Source organism: Heterocephalus glaber, unplaced genomic scaffold, assembly GCF_053883595.1.
Source record: "Heterocephalus glaber isolate CG9 unplaced genomic scaffold, H.glaber_assembly_v1.0 deba00001452, whole genome shotgun sequence".
In the NCBI taxonomy this organism is placed as follows: Eukaryota; Metazoa; Chordata; class Mammalia; order Rodentia; family Bathyergidae; genus Heterocephalus; species Heterocephalus glaber.
Genome location: NW_028258302.1, coordinates 10,191,321 through 10,209,633, shown reverse-complemented (window position 1 = coordinate 10,209,633; position 18,313 = coordinate 10,191,321). Strand labels below are relative to the sequence as shown.

At 46.6% G+C, this 18,313-nt stretch overlaps 1 protein-coding gene across 5 annotated transcripts in view; it reads left to right on the top strand.

Moving 5' to 3' along the window:
- Positions 1-17,858, top strand: part of Znf362 (zinc finger protein 362) — a 41,297-nt gene extending 23,439 nt beyond the window's left edge. For all 5 annotated transcript variants that reach the window (XM_087215358.1, XM_004850899.4, XM_087215354.1 and 2 more), the window contains 3 exons: positions 11,873-11,951; positions 12,049-12,207; positions 16,067-17,858. In XM_087215358.1, coding sequence (XP_087071484.1) covers positions 11,873-11,951; positions 12,049-12,207; positions 16,067-16,183 — 355 coding nt within the window. In that variant the 3' untranslated portion in view covers positions 16,184-17,858. The remainder of the gene's footprint in view (positions 1-11,872; positions 11,952-12,048; positions 12,208-16,066) is intronic.
- The last annotated feature ends 455 nt before the right edge of the window (positions 17,859-18,313 follow it).

Here is an 18,313-nt window from a genome sequence, read left to right as displayed (position 1 = left end):
CTGCCTGATGTTGCTCTACTGCAGCCTGTTGAGCTCAGCACCTGGGGCCTGGTGCATGGAGCTGGTGCAAGGAGAAGCAAAGACTTTCTCTAGGTGTCTGTTGCCCCCAAGGTCAAGATCAAATTCCTTTGGTTGACCTTAGAGGCCTTGTATGTTGTGGCCTTGCTAACCCCATTGAACTCGGCTCTCACTACTGCACCACTTTTTCATCCCTAGGTCTTTGCACATGCTGTGTTCGTTTCCTGAGACACTCCATTTCTCTGCCCAACTCTATCCAGCTTAGTCTAGCTTCTTCCCACAAGCTCTCCTGGGCCCCAACCTGGGTAAGGGGCCTGGCATATGTTCTCATAGGCCATGTGCATCTGCATTACAGCAGTGGTGGGCTGTCACATACTGGCCTGCATATTTGCCCACTTTCCCTGAGATATTGGGAGCTCTTAAAGGCAAGGACTTAGTGTCCTCTGTTTCTGTATTCCCATTATGTAGCACATAAAAACATTTTGGGCTTTGTTAAATATCTGTGGAATAAATAGAACTAGCTTGTATAGAGCATATGATTCGTCTGTTTAACAAATATTTACAGAGCCCTTATATATGCCAGACACCATTCTAGGTGCTGAGGATACAGCCAGGAACAAAATAGACAAAATCTATTGGGGCTTACAGTCTAGCTGAGAGTGTGAAAGGGAAACTCAAAGATACACAAGCTTTAAAGGAAGAAAAGTTCTTGCAGAGGAGTGTAGACATCAGAGAGATTGGCTCATCAAATAAAAATACCAGAGGTATTTAACAAAACAAAGGAAAGGTTTCCAGAATTGCAATTCAGTTGTCAGAGGGGAAGAAATAGTTTGCTCACATGATGATTATCATTGCTGGAGGTGTAGTCATGTGGTCACCAGTATCAGCATGGTCAACATCAGGGAGAAAACTGTGTTGTTGTGGAGTTTTTAACTTACTGACAAAGTTCAGTTTTTTCTCTTTCAGGGAACTTTAATACTACAGAAAGGGAAACCTGGTTTTTTTTGTTGTTTTTTTTTGCCTGCATTGTCCTTGTATCCTTTATCCCAGGATGCAAGGTGTTTTACTTTGTCTGTATCTCTGACTTTGGAGCATGTTGTGTGACAAGAGAAATGGCTGCAGGGCAAGTTGGCAGTCTCTTTTCTCCTTCCCAAGCCTCCTAAGGCATGGACCTGACCAAAGAAGTTTGTCTCACCAATTTTCTGATTTTGTCATTGCTTTTTAAAAAAAAAAATTTAGCCAGTTTTATGTGCACAGATGTATGTAATAAGGTGTGGGTTAATAAGCAAAGTCCTCCTGGTTGCATGGTTCTTAGAGTTAGAGCATGTAGAACAAAGGCTGCAGAGTCTAACTTCTGCCAGGAGATTTGTCAAAGTTTTATTCATTTGTGTCCTGTGGGGTGGGTAGAAAAATCTTTTCTTAGATTATCAGAGATCAGGAACTCAGAACCATCCAATTCACCTCTGCCAGATTGTGTGACTGTAGGTTACCCTCTTTTTGGAGAATCTTCAAGTTTATCAATGTTCCTGGAATAGCAGGAATTAATTTATTTTAGAATCACCGTCAAGACAGCCGCCTCACAAGCCATGGAGCAGGTCCAGTGTTTGCCAGAGGCCCGGGGAGGCCTCATTCTCACATAAGAAGTACCAGCCTGTCAGGCTTGTCATGCCTAGTTAAATGAGATTTGCCTTTAAATGTGACATTTCTGGCGCGGTCATGGTTACAAATTTGATTTACTCAATTATATCGTGTTCGGAAGGAGAGGAGATTCTTACTGAATCTGTACACAGAACTAATGATTGTGAAAAGAAAAGAGATCACCCTAAAAGCACTTTGAATGTTTGTAAAGAATTATTCTGAGTAGTTTTATAGACTACTACTGATTTTATACATTGTTTTCAATAGAAAACTTACTGGATAAATTTATTAGTTTGTTAATTTTATTGTTTATTTGTTTTGAGATAGGGTCTGGCTATGTGGTGCAGGCTGACCTTGAACTCACTATGTAGCCCAGGCTGGCCTTGAATTTGTGGTGATCCTCCTGCTGAGATTATAGTTCCTCCTACCATGAATTGTGAGGTGGTAGTTGGAACAAGGGACCGTTTAACAGATATTTTAGTCTACTTTGTTAAATATAACATCTTCAATTGAGGATCAAAGGTAGACCAAAGGGGAGAAAAAAGTTTTTTCATGTGGCCTTTAGAAAATGGACCATTAATCACAGTGAAATCAGTTTCATACAGTCCTTGATTAGTCAGCTCACTTTGCTAAGCCATTTGCTTCTGGACCATAGACTCTTGCATCCTGCATAGGCTGTGGGTGTGTGGTCATGCTGGTGATGTCAGCTTGGAAGCCTGAGCCCATCATCTCTTCCGTAAAGTACAGAGCCAAGTGTATGTGCCCCAGCCCTTCCTGGGGCTGCATTCTCTTGACGTTCCTTGTAGAAAACTAGCTCAAAGAAGAGGCTTTAAGGCAAATGTGAGAGGGGGAAGGAAATGAGACTTGTTGACGAGAATAAATGATTCTAGTCAACTCATTCCCATAATCAACAATATCAGAATAAAGGAGAATGGAGTCCTCTGTTACGGTGTATTGCATGATCAATTTCTCAGATAAAGAACATATGCGCAGCAGTACATTGCACCCATATTCAGGCCTTTTTTTTTTTCCCCCATTAACTTTATTGGTACATTTTCGGTATAAAATACAGTTACATTCATCATTGGGATCTTGTACCATTACATGAGTCTCTTGGTTCTTTTTTTTTTTTTTCCCTTCCCTTGCCCTCCCTTCACCCCCTCCACCCTTCCCTTTTTGCAAAGACCTTGTTTCCATTTTTTTCCTCTTCTCATACTTTTTCCTTTCCCTTTTTTCCCTTCCCCTACCCCTCCCAATTCCCCTGCTCTTTTAGACCTTTTCTTCCTGTTACACAATATCAGTTATACATTTTGTAAATTACAATATTAAGATCTAGGAGACATTACCACAGATTTTACAGAATTTAAAAGGATATAGAAAGCATATTACAAAAATCTGTTTTGAAATAAATTTGACAACTTCTAAGAAGTAACTTAGAAGACAAATTAATGAAACTAACTCTGGAGGAAATATAAAATTTGAATAGCACCTGTTAAAGAAAGTATATTCCTAGCTTGGAAACCTACCTATATGACAACAACAGGCTCATAAACATTTTAACTGATAAAGTATATCAAACATTTAAAGCAGAAAAAAGAAGGAACACTTCTCCCCTCATTTTGGGAACTCAACATTGTGCTAATCCTAGAACTGGATAAAGATAATAGAAGAAAAAGTATGAACATAGATAGAAATTTGTTTAACAAAACAAACTCTTAGAAGTCAGATCTGACAGTATGTAGAAAGTGGTTTTATTATAGGGTTGGCAGTGTTGGTTCAGCATTGGAAGATCCACCCTCAAAAGTAATCATTTTAACAGAGGAAAGGAGAAAGCCATATGATCCTGTCACTAGTTGGAGAAAGAGTATTGGACTAAATTCTACAGCTGTTCATGATAAAAGCTATCAGGAGACTAGAAGTAGAACGGAACCTTCTCAACAGATCAAAGACATGTACTCCATACTTCCAACAAAAACTCCTTCTATGAATGGAGATGATACAATGCTTTCTCCCTAAAGTGGGGAACAAGGGCATATATGCCTACTCTTCATCTGTCCATTAGACTTTGAAACATAGGTCTAAACCAAAATAGTCTGGCAATAAAATGACACAACTAGGCTAGGATTGGCACGGCAGAAGCAAAATCTTTATATGTAGATGAAATGATCATCTACAGAGAAAATACTAAGAAATCTCTAGGAGCCCCTAGAATTTGTACTTGAATTTAGCAGGATTAGAAAACACAAGGTATATATAAAACTTCAGGTCTGTGTATACTTGCTGTAAATGAAGAACTGGATATTGAAATTTAAAAGTTATGTAGGAGTACAAAGGACCCAGAAAAGCCAAAAACAAAAACAAAAACAGTGTTGGAAGACATTTAGCGCCCAATTTGAAGACTTCTTCTAAAGCTACAGTAATCAAGGCAGTGTTGGTGTAAGGAAAGACATATAGATCATTGGAATAAAACAGAGAATCTAGAAATAGAACCACATATATATGGTCCACTGAGTTTTGAAAGATTATTTAACATTAGCATTTTATAGAATATGAACTTGATTCAAGAGCCAAGGAAGAGATAGTGTCTTCAGCAAACGCCACTAGAACGCCTGGTATCCGTATATAAAAAATTAACCTCAACCCTTTTTTTCCATACATGAAAATAACTTGAAGGGATCTATGAACCTAAATATGAAAGCCTAAAAGTATAAAACTTTAAGAAGAAATTATAAGGGAAAATATTTATGAATTCAGGGTAGGCAAGAACTACCTAGGATACAAAAAACATGATGTATAAAAGAAAAAGAATTGATAAATGAGATTCCATCAAAATTTAGAACTTTAAATGACATCATTAAAATGAAAAGTAGTCCTTAAACAGACCGTATTTACAATGCATATAACTTATGAGCAGAATATATAAAGAATTCTTAGAGCTCATTAATAGACAACCCAATTAAAATGTAGACATAAGAAGATGATAAATAGCCAGTATAGCACAAGGAATGGTGTGCAATTCTAGAATCAAAAATACTAATCAGTACAATAATAAGATTGAATTATACACTCACTAGGGAGATGAAGTTAAAAGTTTTAAAAGCCTTGTCATGACTTTCTTTTTGTTGGCTTCTCCCCCTTTGCGTTTAATTTGTCACGCCCAATGGATTCATTCTGCTGGGTTTCCTGGGGTTGTGATCCTCATTGTCTTTTCCTAGGGTATTGTCTAAAATTTTTTGGAGTGCTGGTTTGGTATTCATGAAGTTCCTGAGGTGCTCTTTGTCATGAAAGTATCTTATTTCTCCATCAATTTTGAAAGATAGTTTTGCAGGGTACATCAATCTGGGTTGGAGGCTGTTTTCCTTTAGGGCTTGAAATACATCACTCCAAGCTCTTCTTGCCTTGAGGGTTTGCATTGAGAAGTCTGCTGTGATTCTGATGGGCTTTCCTTTGTATGTGATTTGTTTCTTTTCTCTCACTGCTTGTAGAATTTTATTCTTCTGTTGGATTTCTGGAATCCTAACTATTATATGCCTATGTGTAGATTTTTTTTGATTAAGGCTAGCTGGAGTCCTATATGCCTCACTTATCTGTATGTCAAGTTCTTTTCCCCTGCATGGGAAGTTTTCTGCCATCACTTCTGGGAACAGTTTTTTTATGTCATCTGCACTCTCTCCTGTTTCTTCATTGACTCCAATCAGTCTTATGTTATTCTTCTTTGCATCGTGTAGCAGCTGCTGGATTGATTTCTTGTGTTCCCTTACAATTTTCAAGCAATTTTTCTTTTCCTCCTCACTAATTGCAATCTTATCTTCTATATGTGAAATTCTATCCTCACATTGGTTCATTCTGCTGCGCAGACTTTCAATGGAGTTTTTAATCTCTTGGAAATCTGTTTTATCTGTTTTATGGATTCCATTTGTTTCCTATGTTGGGATTCCATCATGTTCCTCAGATCCTCTATTTTTTTTTATCTGTGTCCTCTCTAGATTTATTAATCATGTCTTGCACCATGAGCAAAATCTTTGCTGTTATCTGAGTAATTATTTCTGATTTCATTATTCCCAGATCCTCTTTTGTTGCCAGTTCAGAGAGTCCAGGTGGTTGAGTATCAGAGTGTTCCATCTCATTTCCCTTTGGGGTTGCTGTAGGTGATCTGGAAGTCTGTTTTTGAGGCTTGTTTATGTGTTTTCTCATTTCCACAGTGGGGGGTGGGGGTGGGGGTGGGGGTGCTTCTGGCACCCACGCGGCTCACCTTCTCTGCCCTAGGAGCTTGGGATGGCAGTGGGGGAGCTTCCTTCCGGGTGCTGGGACTGGCTGAGCTTCACTGCCCTAGGAGCCTGGGATGGAGGCAGGGAGCTTCCTTGCGGGTGCTCCATATTCAGGCCTTTTAATTCATCTCATAAAACATAGGTTATGATCATTACTATAATTAATTGATGTTTTAAATCTAGAGGCCTTTTTTTGTGGTCCTGGAGATTGGACTCAGGGCCTCAGGAACACTGCATGAATACATGTGCTCTACCACTGAGCTACACTCTGAGCCCATGACAATACTCTCAATGTTTTTGTTGATATTTATTGTGCCAGTCTCTGTATTAAAATAGTTTTTTGATCCTCTTCAAAAGTACACTAAATACAGATATTTATATGATATACATGTTACTTATCATGTATGAATCCCCTTTTTTATATTAAATTTCATAGGGCAGCTATCACTTTTGTGTTCAGCTAATTTAAAAATATAGAGAATACACAATGGGGCCAGTTGTTCTGAGTATCCCTCTTTTTCTAACGCAAGGGATCAAATTTGTGGCATTGCCCATTGGCCACCTGGACACTTCAAGAGCATTTGCATGTAAAAGACACCTTGACAATTGTATTATTCTGAGCCAGGGGCCTGGATTTGAGAAAGGTGGCAGAAGAAAGTTGGCAGAATAGGCAAGATAGGGGCATTATTCTGGTTTAAAGTAGACACAGTAGCAAGTAATGGTAATGATTAAAAATTCTGGGTTTTTTTTTAGAAGTAAAAATCTTAAAACTATCATTTAAGAACATGGCCCCCCTCCCCCCCAAATTAACAAGCCCTTCGAGAAGAATGTTCCCAGACTCAAGGATTGCTCTCCATTCCTTTAGGCACAACTTTTTTTTTTTTTCTCTCTTTTCTTTTGTGTGATTTAAATTCATAATGGTAGGAAACCAAAGAAAGAACTTAAGAGGATTCTGTCAACATTTGGGAAGGCCATTTATAAGTCACTAGGCATTGGTACATATAATTAAGCCAATGTGTTTAACCACTGGCAAAGAGATGGGTGTCCCAAATGCCCAAAGTCCCAGAATCCATTGGACAAACAAACAACAAAAAAATCCAAACCGAAAGGAACAACTATATTCCAAATTCCATGCCCTCTGCTATTCAACAAAGAACTTTTTCTATTTTTCTTTCTTTTGGGAGAGAACCAGACATTTAGATCATATAATTAATCAAATCCATCTTCCCAGTGTTACAGCCACTAATGAAGGAATAAAAGAAAGTTATGTCCAGAGCAGAGCCAACTGTGGTCAAGTGATAGAGGCAAGTTAGAAAGGGGATGTGCAAGGTCTGCCCTAGGAGTTGAGAATGATGTGACCGAGACCACTGTTGGGGAGTCGTCGTTTTGTGGCACTGGTGGACCAGGGGCAATTTTGAGAGGACCTGCATGAAGAAAGGAAGGCATAACATGTAGAGAAAAGTAGGTGACTTGTGAAGTATGGCACAAGCCCAGACTTCAGAAGGATCAGCCCACTAAATAATAAATACCACATGTATTTATGGAGAAAATAAACTAGTTAGTCTGTTCATGGTGGAAAAACAGCAGGGGTCTTATGCAGTTAGCATATGTATAAAGGTCATCACATGTCTGCAGATGGCACAATGCACATGTCAGGGATAAAATTGTTTCAGGAGGGAGTTAGGAAATAATAGGAAAAAGCACAAAGTTTTACCTGTTCATGGAACCTAGTGCCAGACAGAGTGACGCTGCATTTGTTTGTTTGTTTATTCGAGGTGTAAAGTGTGCGTCGTGTTTCTCTTTTCCTGGTTGTGTGGTGTTAGCTCCATGTGTAATGATAACCATAGCAGGGGGCAGTACCCTTTTTTGTTTTGTGATGATAATAATGGTGATAAATAGCATCACTAACTGTTCCTTATGAAGAGCTCCCTGTGCCTCACCCAACATAAGGTGCTTTAATATACAAGGTGTCCGTAAAGTCCTTGTACAGTGTAAAATTTGTTTTTTTCTTGAGAGAGTGAGTCATCTAGAGGAATGTTAACTTTCACTGTATCTACTGTGGTTTTACTTGAAAAGCACAAGATGACTAAAGCCATTCAATACTGAATACCTGAGAAATAAAAATCAACTTGGAACATTATTATTATTATTATTATTATTATTATTACTGTTACTGGAATAACAACCCCTAGTCTATCTAGTGAATCCTTAATTTTATTTAAACATCAAATAAATTAACTCTTTATAGTTTTAGATAAATCATATACCTTAAATAGAAATTAGTGTGTTAAAAACCAACACTGCAAAAATATTTTATAAACACTCCATATAAAGTCATCTGATCATTTTAGTTCTTACAATCTTTATTATTATCATCCCATTTTAGAGAGGTGGACACTGGGACTCAGGGAGGCAGAGTTGCTGCCCAAGGTCACTCAGCTAAGGTGGCACAGTGGGATCCGAGGCATTGTGCCAAGGAGTGAGTGACTGGTGCTGCAGGAAGACGGGAGGGGCAGGGATGTCGGCTACAGGAGGAGCTCACATCCGGGCGGAGGTCCCCAGGCCTTCAGGCAGTGGTGCTGGGGGAACTGTCTGGGGCACCAGATTCAGGACTTTCCTCACTACTACCTGAGGCTGGGGGCCCCCTAGTGGGAGGAGTCCCGGAGCAGAGGAGGATTCCACCTTGAGAAGGGAGGGCTTGGAGCTGACTTGGAATTCAGGGACTTTCCAGGACAGCCAGTGGAGCAGGCAGCCTGGTCTCTTGCTTCCAGAGGCCACTCTCTGAAGCCTGATCTGAGCCAGTCCCATGCTGGGTGGCATGGGCAGGGACAGCTCCGGGGTCAGAGGCAGGCCCTGGCCCAGTGGGACTCTCACTGTGACGTGGGAGGCTAGCCGAGGTGGCAATGCCTGTGAGAAGGAAGGATGAGGTGGAGGTTGGGGAGAATCATCAGGGTCAAGCTTGAAGGGTCCGTGGCCCTCCTGAGTTAGAGGAGAAGGCATTCTGGGTAGGGGAAGGGCAGGAGCAGGGTCCCAGCGTGTGCCACATGTGTCAGGGGACGCTGTGAAAGGCCCTTGAAAGCTGGGGCAGGGGCTTGGGACCCTGTTCTGGAGAAATAGGGAGACACTGGAGGTTGCCAAGCAGGGCTACAACCAGGCCAGACACCTGTAGCTGTTGCTGTGACTGAGGTCAGGCTGCAGATACTGAGGTAAGGGTCCAGGGAGGAGGCCATACAGATAGATGGTCCACTTGGATGGGAGGAGGCCAGAGGGGGCAGTTTGTTGTTAAGAGGACTTGGCTGGGTCCCTCAGAGAGGACCTGAAATCCATGAAGACGATCAGTCTTTCAGTCAACAAACGCTTCTGACATATACCTTAAGAACAGTTTAATTATATGAACGTGTTTCTGTTGTCAGTGAGTAACTTTAGAAAGATGAAACTCCCTTTTTTGGTGCAGTCTGTAGCTGTTTATTGAGGCTCTCTGTGCAAGGCCTATGCCACGCACTGGGGTGATGATGGTGGTAAAGGAGAGCAAAGGAGTTCTTGTGCTCAGGAAGGCAGCCAAGAAAACACTGAGCAGACATTGACAGAAGTACCTGAGGTCAGGGCAGGCTGTCTGGGGAAGAGACTTGGATCTTGAGCATTGGAGAGTGGGCTTAGCAGGTAGAAGGTGAGGGAACAGTGTGCCTGGTGGAGGGAACAGCCTGGAGAGAGGGCAGGAGGAGGAGGAGAGTCCAGGATGCCAGAGTTGCTGGTGGGATCCAGGGGGTGGGGATGGCGAGGACGGTCTTGAGCACAGCAGGAGGAGAGGACTCCGGGGGAGGCCGTTGTGGGGTTTAAATCAGAGCAGCGCATGTCCTGGGGACCCTTAGGCTCCTCTGCCACCTGCTCCCAACCAAATTCCCCAGCCCTGGAGGGAAATGAGGGAGGTGGGAAGGGGGGGGTGCTGGCATCAGATGGAGCTGGAACCTTCCTGTCCTTCCACTGCAGAAACCAAGCAGTGGTCTGGGGTGCTGTCCCCAAGGTGACCCCAATGTGCAGGGGACGTGCAGGTAGTTAGAGGCTCTTGGGAATGGCTCAGCTCCACGTGGCACATCCGGGTGCAGTCTTGGGGCCCTCAGGATTCCCCATCTAGTAGAGGAGACACCCGGGAGGCCCTGAGAATCGGAGGGTAAGCGCTGCGAGGAGGAGCTGTGATGTGCAGGGGTTTGGGGTGCCAGAGGTGGGATGGTGAGCAACTTTCTCGGGGAGACTCCTCAGAGCTTGGCTCTGTGATGGCTGGGAAGGAGGCGCTGGCACATGAAAGGAAGGGGGTGTGGCAGAGTAGAGGGGTGAGGGGGAGAATCCTCAAATGCAGTTGCTAGATAGCAGTCCTGACCCGGACATGGGTACTTCAGAGCTAGAAGGTGAGGCTGGACCACCGGAGGAAGGGCTTGAGTGACACGCGGGAATTTGGACTCTGTAGGAGCCCTGGGTGTCCCTGAGTCCAGTGCTGGGCCTGGCTAGAGGGGCCTTCGTTTCTTTGATGAGTTAGATGGTGGGCACAGTAGACCCTGGCTGCCAACTTGTGAGTCTGGGCATTGTAGGGAAGGAGAGGGCACCACTTGGCCACATCTGGGTTCACCCTTCACTTAATGCTTGTCAGGGTTCTGGCCCTGCTGGTCTTTGGCTGCCTGCCTGCTTGGCAAAGGATTTGCCAGGCTGGTGAATCAGCAAGCTGGGAGCCACCCAGGGCTGGGTGTGGCATGCAGGAAAACCACCCATTTGCACATGCAGACCCTTGAGCACCACTCACCGAAGTCACTGCTCCATCCAGGCTCTGTCTTCACCTAGGCTGTTGGACAAGCAGCAGCTGTTATCAGCCTTATCAGCTGTTATCAGTGATCCAATGTCACCTGCTCAATGGGGCCCTCCCCTCCACCCTGTTTCAAACTGCCCTCCTCCTCCATGGCACTCACAGGGTCCCTCACCTGTTCTACTTTTTCCCACAGCACTCACTACCTTCTCCGTGTGATTTACTTATTCACTTTGTGCTTATTGGTTGTTTCTACCGGGCAGTAGTTTGTGTCTGTTTAGTTCATGATACATTCCCAATCCTAGCGTGGTGCTGGCACACAGATGCCGATGTGACAAAGGCTGAGTGAACCAGTAACAACACCTGCAAACATCTGTTGAATGCTGTCTGTGCCAACACTGGGCTGAGGCCCTTAAATGTGTTACCTGATGTAATCTTCACAGGGCCTAGTGAGTTGGGGACTGTGCTTCGTGTACCCATTTTACAGATAAGGAAACTAATGCTCAGTGATTTGCCCAAGGTCACCCAGCTAGTAGAGAGCAGATCCAGGATGAGAACTTAGGAATTTGAGGACAGAAGGAGCTCCCAGCAAGGACTCAGAGGGGCTGAGTTTCAGGGCCACACTGTTCTGCATTCTCTGTCACTAGGGTGACTGTTACCATCATGGACATGTGCCTGACATGGAGAGAGGACAGGAAATAGGAGTTGGGGGCTAATTCAAGGGAGAAGTCTCCTCAGGGAAGGAGGCAGGATGGAAAGGGAAGGTCCCAACACTACTGTGAGTCTTCTTTTCAGCGGGAGCTCTGGAAAGTGGGAGTTTTCGAAGAGAGGCAGACCAAGCAAGTACTGTGGGATTAGCTGGAGGCTGCTGTGGTCTCTGAGTGGGTGCTAGGAGTGGGCTGGGTGCAGCAGGGATCTATGGGGAGGAGTGGGGAGGTTTTGATCAGACTGGTAGTGGAGGCCAGAGAAGGGAGGGAAGATGGTGACCTTTGAAGTCCTCTTGCCTGGACTCACTCTCAGCCACTGGAGAGAGGGCGTGGGTGGGGGCTGAGCAGCCTAGGGGCAGAGGTATAGCCCGGTGAGCCAGGAGCTTGGGCCCGGAACTGGTCTAGAGGTCCATGTCGGGGACCCCTCCTCACTGGGCTGCCCATTGCAGAATCCACACAGGTGACAGACCCTACAAGTGCCCACACCCTGGCTGCGAAAAGGCTTTCACTCAGCTCTCCAACCTCCAGGTGAGTACCTCCCTCCTCCCGCCCCTCAGGGAGCATAAGAAGGGGTGGGTTTAGGGAAGGACTCCCCACCTTCCGAGCCCTGCTGTGCTCCCCACAGTCTCACCAGCGCCAGCACAACAAGGACAAGCCCTACAAGTGTCCCAACTGCTACCGGGCCTACTCGGACTCAGCGTCCCTGCAGATCCACCTCTCAGCCCACGCCATCAAGCATGCCAAGGCCTACTGCTGCAGCATGTGCGGGCGGGCCTACACCTCGGTGAGTGCCACCAGGGCCCAGCCGCCATCTCCTCTTCCTCCTTCTAGCTTCATACTGACTCCCCACTTGCCTGACAGGAACTTGCCCAAAAGGGCAAGTGACTCCCCAAGATCACAGGGAATGGCACAGCCAGGGCTTCTGTGTCCTCCTTCCGTGTTTGCTGAGCTGAGCTGGGCTCCCTGCCTCCTGCCTACCTTTAGCCAAGGTTCCTGGGGCCCTGGGCTTCTCAAGGCAGGGGTGGGGTCCTGAGACCTGCTCTCTTCAGCCTGGGAGACACAATGGTCTTGTGCCGTGGGACAGCTGCAGTACCCATCATGGCCACAAGGTGGCACAGTGACCTGGCCCAGAGCCATCCTCATCAGAGCAAAGCCTTGAACAGCACCAGAAAGGTCATTGTGTCCAGCCCCTGTCCCAGGGTGGGAAAATTCCTCAAATGAAGGCCTTTGGGCACCCAAGTGTGTCACTTGTATGTGTGCTTCTGGTTCTTCAAATATTCTGGTTAACAGACCCTCATACTCAATTTAGAGATTGCTGAACCTGTTTCCTCATCTGTCAAATGGATTGACTCATTGTGCTGCTGGCTGGCAGAGCATAGCCAGATAAACCTTACCTCGTATAACAGCTTAACTACTTGATGCCGCCTGAACACCATGGCAGGTGTGCAGGAATTAGGAGAATCCAACTAGACATGTTTTGCCCACAGGGAGGTTAGAAACGCCATTGGGGACAGGTGTGAAACAAGTAATCACCCACCCAAGTGTTTAAAGGCAAATGTGGGCCTTACTGTAAAGCAGCTTCTCAGGGTTAGTCCTTACTGACACAGGCAGGATACCTTTTGTTGTAGGGCGGTGTCTGTGCCTAGTAGGATGCTAAGCAGCATCCACAGCCTCTACCCACTGGGTACCGGTAGCAGCCCCCTCCCCAAGTTGGACCAACAGAAATGTCTCATACATTGCCAGGTGTCCCTGAGTGCAAAATGGTCTCTGATTGAGAACCACACTGCTCTGAAGGAAAAGTATGTTTTGAGAGACAACAGCAGAGGGAACAAAATGGATTTGGGAAGAGAGGGCATCTGAGGAAAGGCCTTGTGTTAGTCAGCTGTCTGTCACTGTGACAAAATACCTGAGATGCTAACTTGAAAAGGTGAAAAGTTTGTTTTGGCTTAGAGTTTTGGAGGCTTCAGTCCATAGGCCATTGGCCCTGTTGGTTTTGGATCTGTGATGACGCAGCACGGCATGCTGGGAGAATGTGGTAGAATAAGCTGCACAGCTTATGACAGCTGGGAAATGAAGAAAAAGGGAAGCAGTTGGGGCCCCATTATCCCCTTCAAGCGTTCACCTCCCTGTGGCTAACTTCCTCTCAGGAGACTCCACCTCTTAAGGTTCTACCACTTTCTTTGCTTTTTTTTTTTTTTTTGGTACCGGGGATCGAACTCAGGACCTTATGCTTGCGAGGCAGCCAGTGGAACCACTGAGCTAAATCCCCGGCTCTACCACTTTCTAATAGGACCATGGCCTTGGGACCAAGCCTTAACACCTGGGCCTTTGGAGGACATCCCAGAGCTAAACTATACCAGGATATTTCAGTGAAACCTCGAAGGATCATTAGATGAGGAGCAAGACGGGGCAAGAACCTTCCATGCAGGGCTCAGCAAGTGTAAGCTCCCTGGGTGGAACAAATGGAGTGTGTAGGAATTGAGTAGTAGGAATTGAGAGAGTAGGAATTGAGTAGTAGGAATTGAGAGAAAATTAGGTCACACAGGCTTCAGGACCCTGTAAAGAGTCTGGATGCTCTTTTATGTGGAATGGGAAGAGTCAGGAGAAGACTTGGGGGAGGGTGTTCCTGGAAGGTCTGTCTCCAATGCAGGGGCACAGGGACTGTTATGGGGCCATTGGCAGTGCTTGTGAGGTACCAGCCAGGGCTCCTGCTTGCTAAGGGCTGAGTATGTGACATTTATCCTTCCCTGAAGTCCAAGGGGCAGAGGAGAGCTCAGAGATGGACAATGAGGACAGAACATGGAGGACAAGGGCCACAGAGAGTGGGGGAGCCCCCCAGGCTTTCAATACATCCTGTCACCATCAACCGGTCCTGCCTTATTTAAACTCCTTCTTCTTTTTTTTTTTTTTGGTACTGGGGATCAAACTCCGGACCTTGCTCTTGCAAGGCAGGCGCTGGAACCACTGAGCTAAATCCCCGGCTCCTTTTTTTTGAGACAAGGTATTGTCTTGGAGCCCATACTGGCTTTGAACTTGCCATGTAGCCCACACTGAACTCAAACTTGTGATCCTCTTGCCTCAGCCTCCGAGAATGCTGGGATTATAGGCGTGTGCTGCATGCTGGACTTCATATCTGTTTTTGAACTAAAAACCCAGATGTCCTATCATTTCACTTGGAAAAACTTCACTGTAAACCAGTATAGTTCCAACACCTGGGATGCTGAAGCAGGAGAACAGCAAGTTCTAGCCCAGCCTGAGCAACTTCTTGACTTAGAGAGACCCTGTCTCAAAACACTTAAAGAAGGGCTGGGAATGTGAAGGGCCTGCATTCAATCCCAAGAGGCTAATTGTTTCAATTAGTACAAGTATAGGAATTAGTGGAATTGGGGTGCCTTGTGGGAGAAAATGGGCTAATGTACGACAAAAACAAACAGGAAGCGAAACAAAAACACTTGACTTTATGTCTGTAAAGATAAGGACTTCTTTTTATGGACATGCCCACAATACCTTTATAATACCTTAAAATAACAAAAGTCCTTATCATTATCAAACACCCTGTCAGCATTGACATTTTAGTTTGTCCCTTGGATGCTATAGTTTTATTTATTTCCAGTATAGCTTTATTTTTATTTATTTATTTTTTGGTACTGGGATCAAACTCAGGACCTTGCACTTGCAAGGCAGGCGGCAGAACCACTGAGGTAAATCCCTGGCCCTCCTGTATTATTTTTAAATCCAGAGCCTAAGATTCCTACATTGTAGATGTCTCTTTTAATCTCTAGCCCCCACTCTTTGCTGTGTACTCCCTGAAGAATAGTGTCCTAGCTTGGACGTTGCTAATTACCCTTTTTCTGGTATCGTGCAATAGCCCCTCGCCACATTTGAGGACTGTAGTGTCTTGAGGTATGGCAGCTGGGAACCCAGAGTGCCACCTTGTACCTGGAGAGCCGTGGAGGATGTGGTTGAGTGGAAGCCAGTGGGCCTGCAGTGAGCAGGGCCACTCACCTACCCAGCTCTGCTGCCTCGGGATAGACTTAGCAGAGCCAGTGCGGGGCTCAGGCCAGTTTCACCCCCAGCAGGTTTAAATGAGGGGTGCAGAGGCCAGACCTCCACCTAACCTGCAGTGAGGTGTAGAAATGGGGAAGGGAGTGGTCCCCTTCACTCTCAGGGCACTTCACCATAGCAGTCCTTTCCCATTCCTGCTGACAGAGGAGGAAACTGAGGCATGGAGGGATAAGATGACTTGTCCAGGATAAGTCCTGCTGCTGAGAAATGGCACAACTAGTCTCAAGCCCAGACTCTCTGTGGCACCGTCACTGGGAACCCCAGCCAGAGGCAGGGCACTGTGCCAAATCCGGCACGCAGGGCTGAGACCCAGCCGGTACACCCCTCACACCCAGTTGGTGAAAGGCTGCTGGCCTGGCTCTGGAGAGTCGTAGGTGGGCCCTGCTGAGTGCCAGGCTGGTGCTGGTCAGCTCCCCAGCCAGCAATCTGCCGGGTCAGACTTGGCAAGGCAGCTAGAGCTCACCCTGATAGCAGTGTCCTCAAAACTGATGCGCAAGCCCCTCCACCTCTAGTGGCCGATTGTGGGAACTGCAGCCTCCTTGCCTTTACAGTGGTGCCATGTTCTGCCCTGCCCACAGGAGACCTACCTGATGAAGCACATGTCCAAACACACGGTGGTGGAGCACCTGGTGAGCCATCACTCGCCCCAGAGGACGGAGTCTCCCGGCATCCCGGTGCGAATCTCCCTCATCTGAGCCTACCTGAGGCGCTGCCCTGCCCGGCCCACTGGCAGACCCAGACCCAGGCAGCACCAGGCCCCGACTCCCACTGGGGGCCCTCCAGGAACCGCCAAGCTCTCTCATGACTTTCCCAGCCTGCCAGGAAGCTTGGTCCGCAGAAGCCCTGCCTGGTTCAACTCCTGGGTCAGCCAGGCCAACTGCAAGATCCTGGACTGTTTTGGTGGCATCCAAAGACGATCTCAGAGCACTTTGTACCTGTCTGTTGGGTTTTCTTTTTGTTCCCCACCCTTCACTTGCTTCACTGTTTTTTGTTTTTTAATTTTTTTTTGGAAATAACAAAAAAAAGAGATATTTATTGGCCAGGATGTTGGTGCTGCTAAGACCGAGAAACTAAAAGAACCGGACAGATGGATGCAGAGAACCAGAGGGCAGCGTGGGACCTTCTCTGGCCATGGCCTCGGGTCTTGAGGGAAAGCTCAGGCTTGGGGTTCTGGACAGCAAAGGGGACCCAAGGAGGGAGCGGGCAGGAGGCAGCTGAAGTGAGCCCTTCGGCCCTGGGTGCTCAGTTCATACCATCTGAGCTGTGCCCTGGGCTTCACTGAGCAGAGGATGTGGCAGCTATCAGGGCTGTCCAGGCTTTGGGAGGCGGCAACAAGAGGGGCCGGGAGATCAGCAGGACCAAAAGGGTGCAGAGAAGGGCTGGACAGCAGGCCCAGGAAAACGGGGGAGAGGGGAGGGTTGGGTAAGACCCGGCCCCTCCCCCACGACCCTGACGACCACCCCAGGCTACCTCGGTGCTGGCCAAGAAACCTATCGGCTACCTCTCTGCCACCCCAGACTGTGGGCAGGGGCATGGGGAGGATGGGCTTGGGACTAGGACCCCCTTCCAGAGTTTCTTCCAGATGGGAACAGTGCCCAGGGAGGGGTTGTCTTCCCTGCCATGGAACGGGAATCCCAGCCCAGGCACCAGGCCCCTCAGCAGGGAAGGGATCCTCCAGGAGGAGGGTCCCAGGAGCAGACCCTGCCCCCGGATGGCCCCCACAGACATCCCCAATCTGAAAGCCATGCGTGTCCATGTATATAGGAACCATGTACAGAGCCCGGAAAAGCCCCTCCACATCCCCCCGGGAAAAAAAAAAAAGAAAACTAGACAGAAACTCATCTATATATTCTGTATCTCGAGTTCCGTTTTGAATATTAACTGTTATTTTTATACACTTTTTAAGCCTTAACTCGCCATTGATTTACCAGTTTAACTTTCCTGGGGTTTCTATTCCCACGGGGTTCTCTGCCCCACCCCCACCCCTTTGTTTGACTTGTCTGATACTCAGTATTGTAGCTTTTCGTCCGCATGTTACTACCCTGTAAATATGCTGTTATACATACTGTTAACACCCCTTTGCTTTTTTCTATGGGACCTCCAGGCCACCATATTTAGAACTAGTTATTAAAAAAGAGAAAACAGTCTGTTGGCTTCTCAGTCTGCATCTTGGTGGCAGGGAGGCGAGGGCAGGTGCCACTCCAACACTTCAGGAGAAAAGTTTGCATTCTATTAAAAAGAAAAAAAGGGGGAGCAAAGTAAAAATCAATGTGGGGGAAGAACACTAAAGGGGGCAAGAAACAAAGAAATTACAACCCCTCTGCTCTTTGTATTTCTCTATTGTGAAGAATAAACTGTACCTGCACCCGGGTGGCAGCGGTGTGTGGTGTGGTGTGCCGTGCTGCGTGCGGGAGCGGGGCTGGGGCACCTTCCCACAGCTCCTCTCCCCTCCCCATCTCAGACTTGGGAAGGAAGGAGATGGCTGTTGCTGTGGGCTAGCCTCACCCAGATGTGGGACCAAGTGCTTTGTGCTGAGGGTCAGGCTGCAGTTAAGTGGCAGGGACACATGTTTACCAGGCTTGTCTAGCTCTGATATACAGGTTCATCCATGAGTCTCACCTCCCCCGCTTCCCAAGGAGCGGCCTCTAAGGGTCCCTCACGAGTGTCTGATTTGTAGAAGCTTTTCTGGTGTTTGGGGCTGGGGGACAGGCCCAGGAGGCCCCCTTCACATACATTTATCTCCTTGAAAGGGGGGAGGGGGTCACCATTTTTTCTAGGAGGGTAATGCAGAGATTAACCCCCTAGGTTCATCAGGGCTGTCCCTG